This window comes from Triturus cristatus, chromosome 3_2 (genome assembly GCF_964204655.1).
Source record: "Triturus cristatus chromosome 3_2, aTriCri1.1, whole genome shotgun sequence".
In the NCBI taxonomy this organism is placed as follows: domain Eukaryota; kingdom Metazoa; phylum Chordata; class Amphibia; order Caudata; family Salamandridae; genus Triturus; species Triturus cristatus.
This window is the reverse complement of record NC_140584.1, coordinates 34,444,642-34,470,114: the sequence shown is the minus strand read 5'-3', so window position 1 is coordinate 34,470,114 and position 25,473 is coordinate 34,444,642. Positions and strand designations below refer to the sequence as shown.

Below are 25,473 nucleotides of genomic sequence, written 5' to 3'. Positions count from 1 at the left end.
CAACAGAGACGATACCAAGGAGGGAACACTACAAAGGAAACTATTCACCTTACTTCTTGGTTCCAAAGCAAGATCTCACACTAAGACCCTGCTTAGACCTCAGATTCATAAACGAATTCATTCACACTCTCCATTTCAAAATGTCAACACTACAGGAGGTTATCCCACAGCTACAAAGAGTAGATTTAATGGCAACAAGATATCTAAAGATGCCGATCTGCACATCCCCATGAACCAAGCTCACAAGAAATACCTCCGGTTCTTCCACGAGAACACTCACTACCAATTCAAGGTCCTGCCCTTCGGGATAAAATCAGCACCAACAGTCTTCACAAAGTGCCTAGCAGCGGTTGCTGCATCCCTAAGAAGGAGAGGAATCCCCGTCTATCCATACCTAGATGACTGGCTGGTGAAGGTAGTGAACAGGGAGGTTTTTAATTGTTTCCGGAATGACAGCAGATTGGGATTGGACCGAAGTTGAAGAGGGAGAGAGTTCCACAACTTGGCAGCATTTAGTGCGAACATCCTGCCACCACCTGGGTGGAGCGGAGATTTCTGGTCGGGTGGTAGTGAGCTATTAAATTGCGGCTAATTGCTGGTCCCGTCTGCCAGAAAGCCTGATGAGAGATGCACATTGCCTTGAAGGCAATTCTCTGTCGTACCGGTAGCCAATGCAGCTTGCTAAGTCCGGGCTTGACTGTTTGTCTGCGAGGCAGCTGCAGCAGGGTGCGGGCTGCGCAGTTCTGGACTACCTCGAGCTTTCGCAGTGTGAATTCCGGGGCACCAAGGTAGAGAACATTACTAAAGTCCAACCGGGACTGGATCAGACCCTGAACTGCTACCTGTTTGGCCTCCATCGGTAGAAGGGGAAAAACTTTCCTCAACATTCTGAGGAGGCCAAAACAGGTCGCAGACAGTTTGGTGGCCTGGGTGTTGAAGGAAAGAGTCTTGTCAAGCCATACCCCTAAGCTCTTTATGTTGTCTTTGGGTGCTGGGGGGGTTCCCAGGCATGGGGGCCAGAGGGAATTAAATGGTACTGGAGATGTTGGTCCTAGGAGCATCAGCTCTGTTTTATCCCCATTGAGCTTTAGGGAGGACGTTGTCATCCATTCCTTGACTTCCTCCAGGCATTTCATAAGACCTGATGAAAGAGGTCTGTTGCCCTCCTGCGCCAAGGAAACCACTAGCTGAGTGTCGTCAGCATATGAAATGATCTTAATACCAAACGGCTGGACGACCTCCGCCAGTGGTTTCATATAGATGTTAAATAGCGCAGGGCTTAAGGAGGAGCCCTGCGGTACCCCACAGCTCAGTGATCTGCTGGCAGACACCGTATCCCCGTCAATCTAAGTGCATTGCCTGTTACTCCGATGTTAAATAGGCGGTTCAGCAGGGTGGCGTGACTGACCGTATCAAAGGCGGCACTTAGGTCAAGGAGGACCACTGCCACTGATCCTCCTTGATCCAGAATCCTTCGGATTTCTTCGGTGACCGCCAGTAAGGCGGTTTCGGTTCCATGCCTGGGTCTGAAGCCTGTCTGGGTAGCATCCAGTAGCAAGTTATTCTCGAGGAACTTCATCAGATGGACATTGATGTGCTTCTCGAGAATTTTGCTAACCCAAGGGAGCAGCGAAATTGGGCGGTAGCTGCTAGGATCCTCTGGGTCGAGATTTGGCTTCTTAGGCAGGGCCCGAACCATGGCTTTCTTCCATGCAATGGGCACGGTGCAGGATGAGATGGAAGCGTTTAAGAGGTTCAGTACTACAGGCAGGGTAGCCTGGCTCGCCTGTATCATGGCCTCTGGTGGAGCTGGGTCACGTGGGGATCCTGATTTTACTTGGTGGGCTAGTTGGTCAAGAGCTTCAAGATCTAGAAGGGGGAATTGATCTAGTGATACCCGATCCAGGGGGGGTGCCTGCCTCAGTGGTACCTGGTCATGTACTCTTAGATCTGTGACTGCTGTTGGAAAAGAGGAGTAGATCTGAGTGACTTTTTTATGAAAAAATTCTGCTAGATCATTACATTGGGCTTGGGTCTTAACATGAGGTGCGGTTGAGCTAGCCACTTTGGTTAATTTTTTCACTAAGTGGAAAATTTCCTTGGGTTTAGATTTAGCTGCCATGATTTTATCGGCGAAGTGAGCTGATTGAGCGACCATTATCTCGCCTTTGTAGGCCTTGATTGCTTCTCTATATTGAGACTTTTTTTCTGGTAAATAATCCAGACGCCACGATCTCTCTAATTTCCTACAGAGACGTTTTTTGTCTCTGAGGGTGTCTGAGAACCAGGGGGCCGATTTATGTGCCCTTTTAGGTGTAATCTTGCGAAGTGGAAGGGAGGTTTCAAGAGATTTTGTAATCCAGTCTTCGTATTCCTGGTGTGCTACGCTAGGGTCTGCGTTGTGAGAAGGGCAGGTGGATTCTAAATTGTGAATCCAGGACTCGATGGGTAATCTGGCCCAATTCCTCGTGTTCTTAAGGCCCAATTCCTCGTGTTCTTAACTAGAGGTATAGGAGGTGTAGATTTGCAGGTGGACCAGGTAAAAGGGATAAGAGAATGGTCGGTCCAGGGAAGGCCGATCGGTTGGCCGACTACTAACTCTGTGCAATTGCTAAAAACTGGGTCCAGTAGGTGACCTTTTGAGTGTGTGGGGGCTATGACCCGCTGATCTAACTGTAATGCCGCTAGGTCATCCACCAGTTCCATAGCAATATGATCTAGGGTGGTGTCAAAGTGTAGGTTAAGGTCGCCTAATAGTGTAAAGTTAGAAGTGGCTATAATTTGTTCGGCTAAAATGGTGGGGAGTGATCTTTGAAATAGTTTGGGTGGACCTGGGGGGCGATAGACCAGAGTGCCAGAAAAGGAGCTGTTAGGAGAGAAGTCTATACTGAATGCTAGACTCTCGCACTCCGGTATTGATTCGGGAGTGGTGCAGTAGCGATACTGATCTTTGAGTATGATTGCCAGACCTCCCCCTCTCCCCTCCATCCGGTCTAATCTGTTAATTTGAAAACCGGCTGTGACTATGTGTGGCTCAGAGTAGGGTGTAAGCCAGGTTTCCGTCAAGAAGACTGCATCGGGCTTGCGTTCTTCTAACAGGAGGGCGATTTCGGTCCTGTGTTTTGGTAAGGACCTACAGTTTAGCAGGAACATACTATATTCCTGTCTGGTATCTGATAACTTGTTGGTTCTGAATGTATGTCCGCAACCGAAGCAGTATGGAGGAAGTTCAGTGGGCGTGTAAGTGTGCATACAACATACCGGACCTATTGTCCTCGCGTTATAGATGGTCTCTGGGCTGTAGGTCCTGGTATGTGGGGAGCGGGATATAGGGGGTATGGCCCCTGGTCCCGTCCGGTCGTGGACGGGCGCAGACGGGCTTGCCTTTTGCGCGCCTTCGGCGCACCGCCAGCGCGCCCGCTGCGCTCGCCCGGTGTCCGTGGGAGGCACATTGTAATATAGGCTAGGGGAAGGAGCGTGGCCTAGGTCGGTGGGCATGGCCTGTGCTCCAGGGGTGACAGGGATCCTCCTGCGACCCGCTGCAGCGCCTTACTCGGCTGCGCGGGGAGGAAGGATCAGAGAAGTGCTTCAGGTGAGGTTAAAACACACAGAGTATTTCACACACACAAGTAATTAAAAAAGATTCGTAGCTCCCGGCTTAAACGCCTCAGGAGACAAAATGTGTGAAGATGAAAAATGACGACCCCCGGTACAAAAAAGAATTTGTGCAGCAAACTAAATTACATGTTTTGTGGTTCACACCGAACCCCGTGCAATTTTCACCTGATGAATGGAGCAGGTCAAAACCTGTCGAAATTTAACAGCGGAAGTGTGTGAAGACTCAAATAAATATCAAATTATGTGCAATAAGCACCAATTCCATGGGGAGCTCCCCACTTGTGCCTCAAAACTCAAATAGATGGTATTTTCCTTCTCAGTAAATACATCACCTCACTATACGGTATCAGTATTTACTACGTGGGATAAAAACAACACACTACTCTGGATGACTTGCATTCAAGGCTTTAGATGGTTACGCTCCACTGATCACCAGACTATTGGGGTTAGAACCAGATCAGAGTACCAAAACCACATTGCTGGATATATCGGATATCATTGAAAACATGTTAAATTCAGGTCGTCTAACTGTACTGGTTTTGCTGGATGAGTGAGACGTGGACCACCCCATGCTGCTGCAGAGATTACATGGTGGCAGGGGTGGGGAGTTTCCCTTTGGACTGATTTAGATAGGGCAGTGCAAGAATTTTAAAAGCCCTGGGCAAAATGATACTGTGCAATTTGGGTGCTCCCTTTCCCACAACAATGCATTTTTTTTGAGGCAATTCGCTGCAATCTAGCACCTACTTATGAAGCGCTCCAAAGTCCCCCGGCCGAGTAGTTCGAGCAACAACAAAAAAAAGCCTCACCTGATAAAATTGAAACATTCTGAGTCGAAAACTGCAGATGAGTGCCGTTCTCGCATTAAGGTGCACAGTATGCCTCAGTTTTGTGCTATTTGATCACGTGCACCGACCAGAAAAGAAAAATGCTGTGATTGTTGTTTCTGTGCTGACCATGTGACGTGAAATCTTTCTGTAAAAACATCCTTTACCCACTAACTCGATTCAACCAAATTACAAATGTGTCGTGCTCTGCAGAAAATCCGTCTCTGTGTTCAGCAGTCTGGACTTTTTAAAAACTAGAGTCAATGCAATCTCATGTTATATTTGTAAAGGCTTAGTTTGCCTTTTTCTGTGCGGAAGCCAAACGTACACTGGTTTTGACGGTCCAAAACAATCTACACATTACGCACAAAAAGTGAAAGCAGTTAATAATGCACTGATTGGAACTCACCGGTGGCTATTGAGGAAGAGACCCGGCGTCAATACTTAAACCACTCCTATCGAGTGGTAAAGAAGTATAAACTGGCAGATGCGCATTCAAAAGTGCACGTCTTATTTCACGCCATTCCGGCCGACTGCAGAAACGAGCACAATATTTAGTATCCTAAATAGGGCCGGAATTAATTGACCTAGCGCGTGACTTTGTGGGAAGGAGGGCGAGGGAAGGGTTAACTACGACTTTACAGTTTGAGGTATCTATCTCACAGGCACTTGGCGCACCGCTGGGGTGACCTTTGTAAATCACGCAAGCATAGACGAGGCACAGGAAAAGAAAGAAAGCAAAACCCAGAGGGTTTTGCTGAGGAAATTGTATTAATTGTATTATAAGTACAATTGCAAAATATAAATTGCGTCCATTAATGAAGCTGGAGGGCTGGAAAAGTGACATTACAAGACAAATTAAAAAGTTGTTAAGGAGACTGCTATGTCCATGTAATAATATTTCCGCTTGGTGTTTGTGCGTTATTTTAAATTATTATCTATGGAGCCACCATTTAAGCAAGGAACTCGGTCGGTACAGGAGTTTGTTTGCGTTCCGTTATAAAGAGCACTGCAGAGCAGGTAAAAGGACACATAACTGTATTTAATGCTTAAATTAACTTTTTAGGTCGTGTTTCCTTGAATTTGGAAGAGAAGGGCACTAACACGCCCTTACAAACCAGGTTGCATGCTTTGTTGTACGCAGCGCACACAAAAATGCCTAAGCAATGCTAACGACCGCTCTGTTCAGCCCTCACATACAAGGAGCATAGAAGAGCACTTTTGTTTCTGTTCTGTTTTAAAGAGCAATGAGGAGCAAGATAAAAGAAAACATAATTACATTTAGTGCTAAAGGAAACCAACACACCCTTACAAATGAGAACGCATGCTTTATTATGAGCAGCACGAACAAAATGCTTAAGCAGTTTGTTTGCGTTCTGTTAAAAAAGCAATGCGGAGCAGGAGAAAAGAACAAGGGGGTGGAGGAGCATGATTCACGCGCTGCCATGAAGGTGACGAGGAGGGAAGGGGTAGTGCGAGCAGAGGAGCATGATTCACACGCTGTAAGGCTTAATGAGCTCTTACAGAAAGCCAGATGGTGTCTCTGCGCGTTCACGCTCGCGTGAACGCAAGCGCTAGGCCAGGAAAACCCTTTGGCAGCACTTTTAAAACTCCACTCCTAAATGTCTCGCCAGACCAGCGCATGCGCTGGTTCAGGCGAGACCTAAAAACCTTCCTCGGGGCAAGATTAAACTCCAATGTTGCATGGGCATACCCGACCCAAAGGAGAATACAAGCTATCGGACCAGAAACTCACCTCTACCAGTAGGGTCAGTCTCTTGACAGTGAGGACTGTCATGAAACTAATGGGCATGATAGCATCATGCAGCCCCCTCATCACTCATGCATGCCTCCACATGCGCCCACTGCAGGAGTGGTTATGCAGCAGTTGGTTACAAACCACAGGGAGTTTGGAAGATCTACTGGCTGTAACAGAAAAGATTCAGACGGCGATACGATGGAAGGCATCCAAAAACAACGCTAGGCAAACTTTCAAAATGCCAACTCCCTTAGTGACCATCACAACAGATGCAGCCCACAAGGGTTGGGAAGCACATTTAAAAAAACCTGAGGGTACGGGATCAGTGGAGCAATGCAGACACATCAACTTCCTAGAGATGCAGACGGTGTTCCTGGCACTAAAGGCATTCCAAGCCCACATAGGAGGGAAGACAGTATTGATCCAGATGGACAATACCACTGCAATGTTTTACCGAAACAAGCAAGGAGGAACTGAATTATTCACCGTAAGCAAGCTAGCTCAGGAAATATGGAAATGGACACATTCAAAGAAAATCAGCCTACGGACATTTCACCTGCCAGGAAAAGACAATACCGAAACGGATCAGCTCAGCAGACAGAACAGCAGCTTGCAGGAATGGTAAATAAAACAGAGGAGCCTGCAACAGGTCTTCAACCTCTGAGGAACTCCAGATATATACCTATTCACAACAATGGAGAACATAAAATGCCAATCCTTCGCCTCCAGGTTTCAACACCACCTATCAAAAGGGAATGCCCTGTCACTTAACTGGTCAGGACATTTGTATACGCTTTTCCTCCAATTCCTCCAATACAGAGGGTTCTGGAGAAAGCCAGACAACCAGGAATAAACCTAATACTCTTAGCCTCTCAGTGGGCAAGACAAACCTGATACTCAAGCCTACTCAAACTGTCCAGGGGACAGATGATCAAGTTCAAGGCAGACAAGGACCGCCTCACAATGCAAAGGGGTCAAATCTTTCGCCCAGAACCAGCAACGCTCAGCCCAGCAGCCTGGCACCTGAATACATAGAGTTTGGACATTTGAACGTACGGCAAAGAACAATGGACATACTAAAGGAGGCAGGTAAACAGGCCACAAGACCATGCTACGCAGCTAAGTGGAAACGGTACACCTAATGGTGTATACAAAACAATACCCTAAATTCTATTTCCACAGAGGAAACAGTGCTCATATATCTTACACACTTGCTTGACAGTAACATCAGCTATGCAAGCCTCAAGATGCACCTGGCAGCATTTGTAGCCTACACCAAGGGGAGATTCATGTTAAAGTTTCTCCACAGCACCAGTTATCAAAAGATTCCTGGAAGGGTCCAAAAGGATTGCACCCCTAAGAAAGGCTTCAGCCCCAATGTTGAGCTTAAACACAGTCCTAACACAACTTATGACAGGACCATTTGAGCCCATGCACAAAGCAGAACTCAAATACATCACTAGAAAGACTGCCTTCTTAATAGCCATACCATCTCTACGGAGAGTAAGTGAACTACACGCATTAACTATTGAGGAACCATACATGCAAATCCACAAGGACAAGGTTATCATAAGGACAAACCATCAATTCCTACCTAAGGTAGTAAGGAAATTCCACATAAAGCAGAGCCTACTGCTAGCAGTCTTCTTCCAAAACCGGCAAACACGAGTAGAAAGAAGCCTTCATAAACTGGTCGTAAGAAGAGCTTTACTATATTATCTACAAGAGACAAAACAGTTCAGTAAAGGCAACCAATTGTTTGTCTCTCACTCGAAGTCAGACAAGGGATCACCTGCCGTTGGATTGTAGAGGCAATTCAAGTATGCTATTCCTCAGCAGGAAAAACTCTAAACACCCGGCCAAAAACCCACTCAGCAAGGAAAAAAGGAGCAACCCTGGCCTTCATGGCCAATGTGCTAATAGACATCATATGTGCTGCGGCAACATGGGTATACCCAGACTCATTCACCAAACATTAATGCGTTGATATACAGATGACTAAGGAAGCTCAAATGGGACAAAAGGTACTTTAACACTTGTTCACAAGGTCTTCATCATCTTACCACAACCACCCCAAGGAGGGGGGAACCGGTACATAATCTAATGCACAGCATGTGAATCCAGAAAAAGATTCATGCTGCAAAACGATATGGTTACTAAACCAGTAGTAGTAGTTTTGCAGCTTGAAGAGTATTTCTGGATTCACGTGCGATCCACCTACCTCCCCTGAGAGGAGGAATGCTAACAGGTGGAGCAAAAGATCACTGAAACCCAAGAACTAACATCTAAAGACAACAGGAGTTAAGATATAATCCAGGGAAAAAAGGAGAAAAAAGAATCTGAAGATGGCTACCACGCACAGGAACTTCCGGGTCGCCGTCTGTCGTCACACAAGGGATGGACCTAGCACCAAATGGTGGTCAACGAAGTTTCCCCCCCCCCAAAAAATGAATTCTAGATCCAACCACTAGATGGCGGAATAATGCACAGCATGTGAATCCAGAAAACTCTTCAAGCTGCAAAACTACTCTTTCTGGTAAGTAACCTTCTCGATTTGAGCAATTAACTTTACTGGGAATTCAATGTTGCTGGTCTTTTCATTGGTGCCTATAATGAATGATTTTTCTTTTATTTTGAAGGGCATTCCTTATTACCAGTGACATTGTTTGCTAATACAGAGATTTTAAGGTAGTTTTATAAAAAGTATGTTTTAATTTTTATCTCATCCATAAATACAGCTTTACATTTGATTTGATAGTTCATTTGTTTGTGTTTTTGCTGAAGTAAGAGCTGAGTATGGGTTGAGTTTTTTTAGACAAAACGTGACCTGTTTTAAACACCCATGAGCTAGTGATGGTACTAATCGCAGTCCACTCCGTATAAATGTTGAAGTTTGTTCAATGGTCCATTTCTCATATTAACAACTATCACCTTTGATGGAATTTTATTTGAGCATCACACAGTTTAGAATTTCTTATGGCTTTTTATCCATATAAGATTAGGTATATCCACTGCTCTATTTTGATGTTTTGGTTATAGAGTAAGTGTTTGACCAAATGGTCACCAACTATTCCGTGTAATCATGTTTCATGGAATTGTTCTCCCAAAGATCTTGACTTTTATTGGCTGAAATGCTTTTTTTAGCACCTTGACGAGCTCTGTGTCTAAATGTTAGTTTTTTTTGTGCTCTGAGATTACCTGGATGGTAACTACATATTCTGTAGGTTTTGACTACAACAAAGCTATCCATACTAAAGAACATGTGTTACAAGTAAGCAGCATTTCCTTCTTAATTCACCAATCCCTTTGTGACTGATGTGTCTTATAATGCTTACTACTGAAGTCTTTTCGAATTGGAATCCAGAGCCCCTTGACTGACTGGTTGGCTTGTAACTAATGAAAAGCACTTGCAACGCAGGTGTTTTTGCAGTCTTACTGCCGAACCAGAATAAAATTACTTCGACCGTACTAACTTTACCTTTTTCTTTGTAGACTAACTAAGTTTGTTTTTTCTTGATTCAGGCTCCATCGATGAAGGGGTTACCGAGGGACTACCCACACTCCAAAGCGCCAGTGGCCCAAATGTTCACCCAGATGACGACGATCGGTATGTTCCTAATTAGAGCACAAGCTGTCCATTGCTATATGTTGTTCTACCTTCGATGCACTGCTGTGTTTATTTATTTATTTATAAAGCGCAACATTCATCCAAAAGGATATCACGGCGCTAGAGTAGCAAGATCCAATGACCCGTGTAATGTTTGATGCCGCTATATCCAGCGCTTAGGCTTTAGGGAACAGATGGGTTTTAATTTTTCTGAAAGCCATGTAGTCATCTGTAAGCCGTAAGTCTAACGGTAGTTCATTCCAATGTGTTGCAGCCAGGTGGGAGAAAGTTTGTCCTCCCGCTTTCCGTTTGACTCAGGATTTTTGTAGACTTGTACATGTGTATGTTGTGCAATACTGTGAGGAAGGCCCAGTTTAAACTAGAAAAAAAGTGTAAAGGTAACCGAAAATCGTAAATGAAACACCAAACCTTCGAGCGTGCGTGTGGCAAGATTAAAATTTAAACTGTTTTTCATTGCGAAAAACCTTTTTCTCGAGGATCTAGTATTAAATTGGGTGTAGAACTTTAGTGTAATGTTTTGTAACCCCCATACCATTAATCCAGTTTCATCTGTGCCATCCTGTTTGTTATTTGACATTATTAATTTTATTCTTTTGATTCTGTTTGGCGGTTTCTTTTCATTTGAATTCATGTTCTTTGCTTGTGAAGTACGCATTGTCACAATTTGGAAACCTTACCACCCTAAAGTGAAGACCATAGCCCCACCTACCAGCAACACATTGTTCTAAATTATATTGACATTGCAAAACAAAGAATAATAAATTCTAGGTTTTCCAAAAACTGAAGTTATGGAAATCTTTACGGCGAAATTGGGAAATGGCTCGAAACATTGACATTCATTACTAAGACTTTTTGTTCCTCTATAGTCCCTTGTTTTGAAAAACCTTTCCCGTCTAGAAATAATGCTTGCCTGGAGTAAATGACCTTGAGAGCAAAACACTAAACTTTGATAGATCCCTAACAATGCCATCTGATTCCATAACACTGACTCGTTCTTCTATAAGTTGAAAGAGACCCCCTATATGTTTCTCAGAATAATTCAAATTTAAATCAAAAGGTTTGTCGATTCACTTTGGACCAAATCGAAATTAAATTTTGTCTGGATGTGAGGCATTAACCAATTTTCCATTTTTTCTGATAAAGTAAGCAAAGCCATGCAGCATGTTCTCTTTGCTCAGATATTATTTATCATTTATTATTTTACAGCACTACACTCTACGTTGAATTGTTCAAGACCCTTGTTTCTTATTTTACAAAGTTGAAAAGTCTTCTTTGTGGGACTTTGAGACACTGGATCCCAATGAGTGAACTTAAAATTATTGTGATGGACCACAAATGCTTGTTTCCTAGTGCTTTTGAATATAGTGAAATATAATTGGGCTTTTAAAATTATGGTGAATTATCACGGAGCTCTTTTGTTGGCGCAGGACATCTCCATTAGACTTGAAGTAACAAAGTTAACTAGAAATTATGAGTAAACTTAATATTTAGTAGCTGCATATACCCTCCGCTATCAGTAGAAAAATGAATGCTGGCAAAGGTGAGGAAAGAAGGAGCTTCATATTTTAGCCATGCATCAAACTGACAAAAGAAATGTTCCTGTGGGTGAATGATTACTTCTGGCAAGATCAAGAAATAGTTATGATTTCAAAGTGTCTCCTTCACATTGGACTAGGCGTTTTCGAGGTATTATTTAGTACATATGCAGCTTGTTATGAGTGATACTGCTTCAAAAAATTAAATGAACATATGCTCTCTATTTTACTATGAATATTAGGGATTTCCTACTTTGGTATAAGATATTAACTTAATTTGTAAATAAATCCAACTTAGTTTCATTGTAAGTAAATTATTCTTATATGGCTATTTTGCAAATCTGGCCTATATCCGGTCCTATTGGATCAACGTTTGTCACCCCCTGTACATAAAAATCTATAGACATTTCTAGATTACCAATTTTTTTTCTGGGGGACTATTTTCATTGGTCAGTAATATGATAAAAATATTTTCCAGTTTTAAAACCTACGTGTGTTTTTAACAGCCTGAATTATGTACACATGGCTAATCTAGATTAGGATTCATCTTCATCCCCATATCGAGGTGTGTAAATTTATCAATAACATTCTTCAGTTGGTTTTGCAGTGTTGAAATGAAAATCACATACCTCTTCTATGTAATTCATTGATGTTGTGTGAATTACGAAACATTCAATCAAAGAATATTGTTATAACTGTGGAAAGTCAAATTATTACCCACTGTAAAGAGTCCATTATAGCACCTGACTGCAAATTCCTTTATGGTTACCATGCTCTTTTATATTAGCAGTACGTACTATAAACTTCACAATTTCTGCTCATCTCAGCCTTTTTTGGGCTGTTGCACACCAAGTTTACAGAGGAAAGAGGCTCTCAAATTGGTTATGCTCATGTATATGAAGTGTAAGGTGATTACTAGATTGCATTGAACACGTAGAGCATTTTCTGTTTAAAACACCACTGTGAGGTTGAGAGAGCAATAGAAAAGGGAACCTTGAAACTTCAAGGAAAAGACAGCTGAAGCAAGATTGTTGCAGGTCTCGGAAAGGTGATCATCTTCAAGCAATGACTGATGCAGTCGAGAGATTTTTTGAATTTGATTAGATTGAGTCCTTATCTTGCTTCAGGTGCTGAGAGCAACCTGCAAATGTTATCCAAATTGTATCAGAATGCTTGATTTTTCAGATATTTTTGATAGTGGTCACCGATGCCCTACCAAGAATTTTGAGTTCCGAAGTGAAATTGAACAAGAATTGTACAGTTTGGGCGTATGTCCACCCTAGAGCTTTCGCAGCACGCTAATATGATAATCTTCCTGGCACTAATTCATGTAGAATGATGGTAGCAAAATGAGGTCCCACCAACCAAGGTAGCATTAGTATAATTATGTAATTCCTATCACATATCTGCCATTTGATTGGTCTTGTAGCACTCTTGAATGCCTGGACGCCTTTTGCTTATAACGGATAAGGTTTGTGTGAAGTAGGCCTTTTATTTTGATCTGAGTAGGTGAACAATTATCTGATAGCTTGTCCGAAGCCTGTTTGCTTTTGGGACATCACTGTACCTTTGCTGCCATCTTATGTACATGCTGATATGGAGTGGTCTTTTTAAGACTGTTGGCCGATTCTGTAAAGTATCTTTTGTAAGGATTATGAGGTGTACTGTTGAGACAGCAACATTTTCAGCCCCATTCTGAGTTTTCCTTAACCTCTTCTGTGCACATGACGAGATAGTCTCGTCATGGAGCACGGTCGCGCTGTGCCCATGACGAGACTATCTCGTCATGAAACCCGCCCACTAAGGAAACGCCCGGCACAGGAGGGGGAAAGGGCGTGGCACCGAAGGGGTTAAACACTGCGGGGAGATAAGGCCGGAATAAAAAAATCTGTCTGGTAGTTACCTGGTTACTCGAGTTAATCTGTTGGACCTGGATTTGCAGGGTCAGGTTTTCGATTATTCTGGGGAGTCTAAAAGAAAGAGTCGTAGAGACATGCCTCATTTTCCTGCATCGAGCTGTTCAAGAAGTGCCATCACTGAACTTCCCATCATCCACCTCTGCAGGAAATGAGATCATTGATTCTACGCCAAAACCTGAAAATCTGACCTCATTGTATGTATGGAAGGGCCTTGGGCCACTACACGCTCGCACCACATGCTTTCAACACACAGACACACTCTCATACATATCCCACTTACTACCATAAGTATCATACGCACTCAAATTACCAACACAACTTCAAACTAATGCTCTTGAACGCATGCTCTGCAGTACTTCATGCCCCAGACATTTGTGACCTCATTACTTTCCACCAGCTTGGTGCACTCCTCATCACAAAAAATGGTTCACTCCCACATTCTAGATTACTAGTTCCAAGATCTCACAGCATCCAGCCTGCGGACCACACAAATAAGACCGGAGGCTTGCCATCATCCAGAAGTCCTCCTGGTCCTGCACCGTAGGCAAGCAAGCAGCACTCAACTCCATGCAGCACCTTACATACCGCTTTCCACTCTTCTCAAATCAACATACTCCAAAGGCCACATACACAACTGTGGCCTTTTGTCATCACAAATCCATTTGAACACTCACACTCCAACTATAGCATGCAGGTACAAGCCAAAACCTTCTTCATCTTTGTACTCTAAACACTTTCCTGAAAAATACGCTCGCTCCACAGGCAGGTAAGAATATGGAAAGAAAACAGAACCCCAAGAACCTTAAGCTACTATAGTCACTCCACGCATCACCCAGATCTCTCATTAGCCAAGGACAAGTACTAAATAATTGTCTTTGGCTAATAAACGATTAGGATGCTAAGACAATTTTATTGTAAGTATATTTTTCTTACATGGATTTCTTGGGATGCCCTGTTTGATCAACATTAGACACCCCAAGTATATACAAATCTATAGAAGTTTCTAGAGTAGGCAAGTACTGTACCATCACCATCAGTGAAACTGCCAATAGAAAACTCATCAAGTCAATCAAGGTGTTCATCAATCCTCCAACTGGCCCTCCTGTTTTATGACCCACAGACGAGTGCAGTGCTATCAACCTCTTTTTCAGTGAAGTAATACAAAAGATGCAATAGCACATTGGTAACATCAATCCTGTAGTGGTCATCGTTCCAAGCCCTATGTCTTGCAGATCTTACCGATATGCTCAACGTCCTCAAAGACACCTCACATAAAGATGATGTCCAATGTACAAAGTAGCGCGATATTAGTCGGTATGAGGACCAGTGAAACGAGAAACATTCACATCGGACTAGCGAGTGACATTAGTTGTCAACATGTTATATCTCCTGCTTTTCAGCTTTGATAGTGTATTGCCAAAGCAGGCCCTGGTCTGACAAAGGAATACTGTACCTAGCACTGCATGAAAAATAAATCTACTGGTGGTGTTTCATCACATACATGCTAACCCTCCCAATTTAGGCTGGAGACTACAGATTTTAAGGCTAGTCTCTCACTTCCCGATTCCTGCATTCAAAAACCTGATTCCTCAGCGGGCATCTGCTGACTAGGACTGGTCTACTGTGACTCGTTGTATTCACTGCCAGTAACCTGCTCTTGCAGGCTAGTGCACAGCATGTTTGTCACGCGCTCTCTGTCTGCCAAATCGCTTTCTCCGTGCCCCTGACAAGGGCAAAAAAACTTGTATCTGCATTTCTGATATCCGGTCATGCAGCAGCACACTTTCAAGTCCCATAGGTATGTCCTACCGATGATTAGACCATTATGCTTTACGCAATGCTGACCTGCATACTTATTTTTGCAATCACTGCCTACTCTAGAGATCTGTTGTGGAATGTCATCTTTTTTTTTGGCAGTTTTTTATGCCAGGAAAAATATGTCACTATTCACTGTTTAGAATAGGGCATAAGGTGCATATATCTGAGGGGTATAGGCAGTATGAATTACAGGATTAGGATAAATTGGAAATGAATGCGTAATATATTGCACTATTGCAATTTAATAATTGTAACATATTTTCGATACGTTTTTAAGCATTGACTAATGAGGAAAGTGTCTTATACGGCGGGTGGTATGAACACAAATGAGTAGGAAAGGTATTTAAAGAAATGTTCTTCGAAATTTGGTAGCTATATGTTTTAACAATTTTAGCCTACGTTTGTACTTTTTTTATGCACATAATTTTATTTTATGGAATGAAATTAATATTGGTGTATGTTTTGTACAAATGCTTTTATGCATGTCTTCTATGCTTCCGAATAAAGTTATTAAAGAAAAAGAAGTTCCATACATGACAACAGACCCGATTAGGGCCTTTATAGTCAATGGGAGAAATACATTCTCCTGACTTTTTTTCTAAAACTCCCACTTTCCGCTTCTAAAATGTTGCCATGTATGTCGTCATTACAATTTTATTATCTAATTAATTATGTGTGTAAGTTGAATGCAATAGGCAAGACAGGCTGGAATAGAACATGCACCTGACATATGTTCTGGAAAAACCCATGATTTTATATGTGGTTGGCCACTATGGCTTGCGATTGGCCTTGTTTACGAGGTTCGTTTGGTGGAGTGTTTCTTCTAAGCATCAGTTTGTTCATTATAAATTATTTAATCCATTTTCACCTCAAAAAGTTGACATGGTGTACTGAACACAAGTCAGTCATAGTGCTAGATTTTCTTCCTTTACTACAACTGTAGATTTTTCATTCTTTAAAGTAGTTAAAAATACACATTTTACATTACCTGTCTAAACAATGCTAAAGCACTATATAAAATACACGTTTGAAGATTTTATAATGAAAACTTCAAAGTGCACTATGTATTGAGGTCTGAATAATTTCAGTCGTGAAGAGATTTCACAGAGGCATGTGTGCCCTTCAATCAGCAAAAAATAATAAATTATTTTATAAGGATATTTTAAATAGGGACATTTTAAGTATTCTAAAAAGGAATTCTATTATAAAAAAGGAATTGTTATACAGTTATGTTAAACATTTCCAGACATCGTGGTTACCTGTGGTCTTAGATGAGGAATGGTATCTGTTTTCAGATGTTGAATATTATATTGTTATGTGGATCAACAGATGCATACGTTACAAGCCAATATTTTCACTAAATGGAGTCTTGCCCGAGTTTTTCAAAAACATTCGGAACTTCTGTCAAGCACTGGATGCCTGGTTCTGATATTGTCCTTACTCTCGCTGCTGTAGTGTGCATTATTGAGTTCCTTTCCTGAAGACACCTCACTTGTTTGAAGTCCCTCTTCTAATGTCCTATTGTTATTGCATTTTCCACTTTGCTCCCGTTCCTACCTCCTATACTTTATAACGGGGAAAACATGCCTTTATAATGCTAATAAACACTTGTATGGTACATCCATTGTTGAACGTTATTTTTTTTTCTTTCAGGTTGGACAATATCCAGTACCCGTACCAACTCTACATCGCGCCCTCCACCAGCAGTACAGAACGGCCCAGCCCAAATGGTCCAGACAGGCCTTTTCAGTGCCCAACTTGCGGGGTCCGTTTCACCCGTATCCAGAATCTGAAACAGCACATGCTCATACATTCTGGTAAGAGGTCCAAGTGCAACATAGGATAAGTATTGCTTCCGTATAAAAAATAAAATAACAGCCCAACCTGAAGGCCACAAGGGTACAGACCATTAACTGGGCATAAAAATTGAAAGTTACTTTTCCTTATGCTGCTTGCAGTGGTGCAGGACAGTATTCTACCAAGCCAAACGCAAGATTAAATTCAATGTTGTCCGCACTAAAGCACAATCCAGATTGGGAGCACTGAACCCCTAAGAAAGTCATCACTTTGTTAGCTTGAGACACCTTCCGTGTAAAATGTAAATAAAATGTATTAGAAGGTCAAAGTCTGCTTGTGCTGTTTTAAGAACTTGTAAACATTTGTTGTGCAAAATGTATTTCTTTATGAAAGACAGAATTGAAATAATTTCATTGTAATATAAGAAAAGTGTAAGACATGATTTTATTAAAATTTTATTAATTTTCGCGTACATTGAGGCAACCAAGAATAAAAGAGGAGACCGTTAGTGCTATTTTCATTGCTATGCAACTTCCTGCTTCATAGTGTCAAGTATCCGTACCTATTCTATGGGAATCTATATTTACAAGCATGAAACGATTTATTTGGCTGTGATTTATTCCCAGTAAGTATGTACTTTTGATTCTGATCTGCTCTAGAATAGGGCTGAGTCGTTTTGAAAAAAGTATGGAAATCAAGTCTTTTTGGTGCATAGTCACATTTGTTCCATCATGAGTGCCTGCATCATTTTCTGCAATTCCACCACTCTGCCGCTTGGTGTCTTATCATTGGCGCATTGGCTCTGGCCATTCCATTTCAGTGTGGGTAATTGCTGTGGTTGAAGTGCCATTCAACTTACATTCTAGTGGTAGAGCATGAACACATCTATCGGCCAGGGTACTGCTGTAGTTAATGACTTTTCAGCAGAGGGGTGGTCCTGAGGAGGGTAGGTGAGCAGATTCACTGTTGAATGGGGAGTCATTCACCTTAAACAGCTACACCTTTTGCTTTATTTCAAGTCTGCTAAAAATAGTGGCTAGAGTCCTTGCTTCAGTGCATCATTCTAGCCCTGTGAAGGTTTAGTGTTCTAGATGTAGTCCTGTTTTGTGTATCATTTTTAGAAAGTTAGTCTATCTCAAATGAATATAGAGCGGTAGAAGTCCACCTTTCTACCATTGTAACCAATAATATTAGGCCCCAGATGTTCCCATCATTTGCCTTCTAACTAGACACCCATTTTATGTTGTTGAGTCAAAGAGGCCATTTTACATACTCCATCCTACTCCATTTCCCCTCTGTACCTTATTAGAGACAGCTGACGACCAAACTCTATCAGTAGTTAGTAAATGGGCAAACAGACCTTCTACAGGGTAAATATAGCTAAAGCTAAACTGATGCTGCTATGTTTTGAACACGACTTCAACAACATGTATCCCTAGTAGACTTCCCTAGTAGAGACGGACAGCAGACCTGCAAAATTCTTTGCTTTCACATATTTTGCTTGGTTACGAAAAGTACCAGAAATGTCTGGTTGGTGAATTATATTACCATCAAAGACTTATATACTGCTAAGTCTGCTCTGGTGACGTTCATCAAAGTCATACTGGCATATCGGACCCTAATTTGGTTTTAGGGAAAGCGTACTCTTCCTTATTTGGAAAGTTTGCTGTTCTATAACCGGTGGGAATTAACACACTATTACCTGACTCCAAGGCCAAAGATCAGTATAGCAGCATTCCAAACTGGTTCTTCAGTGAGTCTCAGCACTCAGTCCATCATCCTATTGTGTTTGCTATGTTCGCCCTAAGTGGCCAGGGTATGCCCAGACGTCAGTCCCATGCTCACTTTGCCACTGGATTCAAGTTAGCCTGGCTGATCAATCAATCAAACACTTGTAGAGCGCACTACTCACTCGTGAGAGGGGGTGCTGCTCCTGCTCGAATAGCCAGGTCTTGAGAAGCCTCCTGATGGTTAGTAGGTCCTGGGTCTGCCGTAGGAGGATGGGGAGGGTGTTCCAGGTCTTGGCGGCGAGGTGGGAGAACGATCTACCACCGGTGGTTGCTCTTCGGTTGCGGGGGACGAGGGCGAGGTCGGCGGAGCGGAGCTGTCGGTTCGGGGTGTAGAAGGTGAGTCGTCTGTTGAGGTATGCCAGTCCGGTGTTGTGGAGCGCCTTGTGTGCGTGGTTGAGGAGCTTGAAGGTGATCCTCTGGTTCACGGGAAGTCAGTGCTGGTCTCTCAGGTGTGGTGTGGTGTGATGTGGCTGTGGCGAGGGATGTCGAGGATCAGGCGTGCAGAGGCATTCTGTATGCGTTGTAGCCGTTTCAGGAGTTTGTCCGAGGCTCCTGCGTAGAGGGCATTTGCGTAGTCCAGCCTGCTGCTGACGAGGGCCTGGGTGACCATTCTTCTTCGTTGGGGATCCACCTGTAGATCTTGCGGAGGGTGTTGAAGCAGGAGGACGAGACGGTGTTGACTTGCTTGGTCATGGAGAGTGTTGAGTCGAGGATAAACCCCAGGTTGCGTGCATGGTCGGTGGGTGTCGGTGCTGCTCCCAGAACGGAAGGCCACCAGGAGTCGTCCCAGTCTGAGGGGGTGAAGCCGAGGATGAGGATCTCTGTCTTGTCAGAGTTCAGCTTCAGATGGCTATTCTTCATCCACTCGGCGACGGCTTTCATTCCTTCGTGGAGGTTGGTTTTGGCGGTGAGGGGGTCCTTGGTGAGGGAGAGGATCAGCTGGGTGTCGTCGGCATAGGATATGATGTTGAGGTCGTGTAGTCGGGCGACGTGGGCGAGCGGTGCCATGTAGACATTGAACAGTGTCGGGCTGAGGGATGATCCTTGAGGTCCACCGCAGATGATCTCTGAGGCTTCAGAACGGAAAGGGGGGAGGCGGACGCTCTGGGTTCTGCCGGAGAGGAAGGAGGTTGTCCGTTCCAGAGCCTTGTCTTGGATCCCTGTGTTGTGAAGGCGTGTGCGTAGGGTGCGGTGGCAGACAGTGTCGAAGGCGGCTGATAGGTCCAGGAGGATGATGGCCGCGGTTTTGCTGTTGTCCAGCAGGGCCCTGATGTCATCCGTGGCGGCGATGAGGGCAGTCTCGGTACTGTGGTTACTGCGGAACCCGTACTGGTACTGGTCCAGGATGTTGTTCTCCTCGAGGTAACGGGTCAGCTGTCTGTTGACAGTCTTCTCGATGACCTTCGCCGGGAACGGGAGCAGGGAGATGGGCCGGAAGTTCTTGAGGTCCTGTGGTTGCTGCGGAACCCGGACTGGTACTGGTCCAGGATGTTCTTCTCCTCGAAGTAGCGGGTCAGCTGTCTGTTGACGGTCTTCTCGATGACCTTCGCCGGGAACGCGAGCAGGGAGATGGGCCGGAAGTTCTTGAGGGCCCTCGGATCCGCCTTGGGTTTCTTGAGTAAGGCGTTGATCTCGGCGTGCTTCCAGCTGTCTGGGAAGGTCGCGGTCTCGAAGGAGATGTTTATGGCCTTGCGGAGATGGGGTGCGATGGTGGCTCTGGCGAAGATGTGGTGTGGGCATGGGTCTGACGGAGAGCCGGAGTGGATGGTGTTCATGATTTTGATGGTGTCGTCGTCATTTATGTAGGTCCAGGCGAGCAGGGGATCGATGTGGGTGGTGGCCGCGGGGTGTGAGGTGTTGGTGGGTGTTGGGGCGGTCAGGTTGTTGAAGCTGTCGTGGATGTCTGCAATCTTGCGATGGAACAAGGTGGCAAGGGAGTCGCACAGGTCTTGCGATGGTCGGATGTCATTGGTGTTGGAGCTGGGGTTGGAGAGTTCCTTCACGATGTTGAAGAGCTCTTTGCTGTTGTGTGCATTGTTGTCGAGTTGGTCCTTGAAGGAGGCCCTTTTGGCAGATCTGATGAGGTGATGGTGTCTACGGATGGCGTTCTTGTGGGCTGCGTAGCTGTCTGTCTTTTTGCAGTGCCATTTCTTCTCTAGTGTACAGCAGGTTTGCTTGGAGGCCTGGAGGTCTGCGGTGAACCAGCTGGCTTTCTTGTTAGTGTGTCTGTTGGAGGGTTTCTTGATCGGGGCGAGAGTGTTGGCGCAGTTGTTGATCCAACGCCTGAGGTTGCGGGCGGCGGTGTTGGCGTCGGTGGGGTCGGCGGGTGGACTTCGGGTGAGGGTGGTGTTTAGCTGGTCGTCGGTGATTTTGCTCCAGCTGCGGCAGGGGATCAGTTGAGTACGGTGGTGCGTAGTGGGTTTCCGGTAGGTGAAGTGATTGCAGTGATGGTCGGTCCTGTGGAGCTCAGGGGTGTGGCTGAAGGTGACGTGCGGGCTTGCGGAGAAGATGGGGTTAAGCATGTGGCCGGCGGAGTGGGTGGGCATTGTGACGAGCTGTCTGAGTACGAGGTTGGCGAGGTTGTCAATCAGGGTGGTGGAGTTAGTGTTGTCGTTGTTCTCGAGGTGGAAGTTCAGGTCTTCGAGGAGGATGTAGTTTGTGGAGGCGAGGGTGTGCGTGCTGACTAAGTCGGCGATGGAGTCGCTGAACTGAGGCCAGGGTCCAGCGGGTCTGTAGACAAGAGTTCCTCTGAGGGTGGTGTTGGGATCGGTGTGGATCTGGAAGTGCAGGTGTTCGGCGGTGCTGAGGGTGTCGTTGGTGTTGGTCGAGACCCTGAGGGTGTTCTTGTGGAAGTTGGCGATTTCACCTCCTATTCCATTGGTGCGGTCCCTGCGGGAGATCTTGTAGCCATCCGAGATGGCTATGGCGATGTCGGGTGCGGAGGAGGTGTTCATCCAGATCTCTGTCAGGAAGGCGACGTCCAGGAAGGATGTGTAGAGCAGGTCCCAGAGTTCGACGGCGTGTTTGTGTGCGGAGCGGGTGTTCAGTAGTATGCATCTGAGGTGGTTGCGTCCTGTCACGGTGGGCGGTGTGGTGCTCGGAGGCTGGTGAAGCTGTAGTTCCAGCAGGAGAAGAGTCCTTTGGTGTGCTTCGGGGCTGCCAGGAAGCAGGTGTGCGGTCGTCCGGCGTTGAGTGCGTGGAGGGTGCTGGTAGCGTCGGGCGGTGTAGTGTTTGCGGGGGCCAGGGGGTTTGGCGCTGGGCGCGGCCCAGGCACGGATGGGCGCAGACGGGCTTGCCTTGGGTGTGCTTTCGCGCGCATCTGCCATATAAGGGGAGGTGGGAGGGAGGAGTATCTGGGAGGCGGGATCGGGGCGGCGAATGGGCGAGAAGGGGGGCGGGGACGCATCGGCGGGAAAACGGGAGGGTAGAGCGGGCGGGGGATACAGAAGGCAAAAAAGGGGTACAAAACAATACAACCGTGCAAAAAAGAATAAAAGGCAAAATACAAGTATTCACAGTACAGGAGCAGAAGCACAATTATGGCAAGGCCGACAGAGAGAAAAGGGGCAGATCGAGCGCAGGGAGCTTACGGGATACCACTGGCCACCAGGGATGAGGAGCACGTGGTAGCCTGCGGGTGGAGGCGGTCCACGAACTTCAAGCAGCAGCGGGTTCTGGGGCAACGACACACAGGTGGTGCTGTGTGGCGTGGGGAGCGACCTGCCTGAGAACAGTGCCAAGGGTCGCTGATAAGGGGTGATACCCTGAAACTTATCCCAGGATGCTTGTTTCTGGTTCAGGGAGGACCTGGTCTGGCAGTTCGGGCTGAACTGTTCCCATGAGGAGCATGATCAAGACTGATTTGCATATGGCTGGGTCCAAACTGGGGTGGCTTAGTGAGCAGAAGAACGATGGTGTGTTCAACCCAGATCTGTGGCTAGGGGTGAGTGTCTGAAAAGTTTCAGCACTCCGTCCATCATCTTATTGCGTTTGGTGAATTATATTACCATCTATCACTTGAATACAGCCAAGTCTGCTCTGGTGACACTCATCAAAGTCATACTGGCATCTCAGACCCTAATTTGGTTTGAGGGAAAGCGTACTCTTCCTTATTTGGAAAGTTTGCTGTTCTATAACCGGCGGGGATCAATATACTACCATTACCTGCATCCAAGGCCAAAGATAAGTATAACTGGTTCTTCGGTGAATCTAAAATACTGCAAGTTGTAACCAAATTTTCCCCGCCATTTAGACCCAGAAGGAAACTTTTCATTTATTTGAGAGTCTTATGTAACATTCATGTTGCTCTAGTGGTCCTCCCTCTCAAACGTTATGCATCAGACTTTTTTTATTTTTTTTTGGTCCTCATTTTTCGCCCTTGGTTACCATGTGGAGGCGCAAAAGAGAGAGACACACTATCACAGAGAAACTGGTAGAGTCGCCAACCTATTTGTAGGGTATCGCGTCTCAGTGTTGTCTCCATTTCCATTTCCATAGCACCTTCCCAAGACAACCAAAAAGAAAAAAAAAAAAGGGGGTTAAATTGCTGTAGTCAGATACCCACTGCAATTATCGAGGACGCCCTGGTGGATATACAGCACATATAGTTCCCCAAGCAGCATAATCATTGGACCGTGGGGGTGTAGGAGAGTAGGATCTGCACTTATGTTGCCCCCACTTTTTTTCTGATGTATACACTGGTTTCTGACTATTAGTCTGGCTGGGTCCCTGCTAATCAGGGCCCCAGTCTCACTGATCTCTCTAAAACAACTTGGTCTGCATATTAGATGCACTAGTGATTGGATACTGTGGTACCTTATGAGCCCCTAGTATATGGTACCTTAGGTACCTAGGGCATTGGTACTTCACAGGCCTACCAGGGGCTGCAGCATGTATTATGCCACCCCTGGGAAGCATTCACAATCTGACACCACAGGCCTGCTACTGCAGCCTGGGTGAGGTAGTGTTAGCACTCCTCACTGAGGTATAGGTTCCTATATCTCACCATACACACACATTTAAACCTATCAGTCACCCCTCTAGCAGGCCCTAACAATTCTGAGGGCAGGGTGCTTGGTTTACTATGTGAGGGGGTGCTTCTGCATGAGCAGGACCCCTCTGCAGCTGGCAGAGTCTATTCTCTGCTGCTGTTTGTGGATGCGGTTAAACCATATACTCTTAAGTGCATTATAACCTCGCGGTAAATGCTAACTTTGGAATGACTGCATCAAAACATGTCGTGTTTGGTGTCAAACAACTTGGAATCGTACACCCACACCAGTAACTGGTGTGGGAGTATGATCCCAACCTTCTAGAGGGGACGACATGTACCCACTGTACTCAACGGTAGAAATCTTCTAGAGCCCTGGCATCATAAAATGGATGCCACCAGCACAGACACCGGGCTGCCCTCCTGCTGCTGACCAAAACTCGCAGTGGAGGAAGCCCAACAAAGGGTATCCTGTCACAGGGAGGTGTTACCACCTCCCAGACAGGATTTAGTGTATTGGAGCTGGGTGGGTGCACTCTTAGAGTGCCTTTGAAGTCCTGCACTGGGGGAGCAGTAGGCTCCTCTGTGCATATGCCAGCTCAAACCGGTTCAGGGGATACCTGCCCCTGCTCTGGCGCGAAACTGGACAAAGGGAAGTGGGTGTAACCACCCACTACCCTGACCCTCCTAGACGAGTGGTCATAGAGCTAGTCCCTCCCCTATCTTCACTATAAGATACCAAGCATTGCCAATGCAATTCAGATTACACCTGGACGACGCTCTACAAAGAAGAATCCTGGCCCTTCGACGTTCCACTATCTCTGGAAGACTGAAGAATCTCCCTTGGAGTCAAGGAGTGACTCCCCTGCTTGGCAGGCATCAGTAACTTGATCAACGGTTGCAAACTTCACCGCTCCCGCCGGAGTCCGAAGTCCCTGCGTCCCCTGAAGCGGATTGCCTGACCTCTCGACGGCCATTTTGAGTCCCCAGCGAAGCTGTGGCGTCTGGACCCCACGAGTGACGAGGAACAGCAATACCAGGGAACCGTGCACTGATTTCGAGTGCAAACCCTAAACAACGTTCTACGAACTTGTGCTTTGGACCATCTGTAGTCCAAGTCCTTAGCAGGTCTGGTACCGAAAATCAGCGGCCTACCCCGTCCCGAGTGACCGTGGGCTCCTGTGGAACTTTTCCTGCAAAGGCGTCTTCACGGTTGCTTGCCCGTTGGCTAGTGACTCACCCGAAGACTTTCTCATCGACTTCAAGGGCCCTCCTGGTTGCTCCGGGCCTGTCCTCACTTACCCTCGCTGGGTAAGTCCATCAGACCTTGCTGGTCTGCACCATCTTCAATCTTAACTCCACACGAGACTTGCAGTTGCCAAGGGTTGTTGGCTCCAATCCGGTTGCCGACACCGTCATCAGCTGCAGACGTCGTGGGACCCTCCGAATCCAGCTGCTGGTCATCGTCGATCCCTCCTGGACCTCGTGAGCGAAGAGACAAACCACCATCGACGACCTGAAGCGACGCGCCATCAGTGCTCATCCATCCTGCTGGCCACCGGTCACTGGCAAGTGACTTTGAACTCTGTCCCCTCAATTTTCAGGTCCTCTTCAACTTCAATCCATCTTCGGATTCCAGCGGACACCTCTCCAGTCGTCACAAACAGCAAGTCTTCAGTGATCTCCATTGAAAACGGCATCGCGACCCGACACCAAAAGACACCTATGCACCCGGCTTCCGTGGGTGAGGTAACTCGTGCACTCCGGTGCCCAAGTGTGTGTTGGCCCTCGA

General features: G+C 45.6%; 1 protein-coding gene across 2 annotated transcripts in view; it reads left to right on the top strand.

Moving 5' to 3' along the window:
• Positions 1-25,473, top strand: part of ZBTB44 (zinc finger and BTB domain containing 44) — a 258,421-nt gene that overhangs the window by 157,543 nt on the left and 75,405 nt on the right. For both annotated transcript variants that reach the window (XM_085647221.1, XM_085647220.1), the window contains exons 3-4: positions 9,727-9,811; positions 16,758-16,921. In XM_085647221.1, the coding sequence (XP_085503347.1) occupies positions 9,727-9,811; positions 16,758-16,921 (249 nt within the window). The remainder of the gene's footprint in view (positions 1-9,726; positions 9,812-16,757; positions 16,922-25,473) is intronic.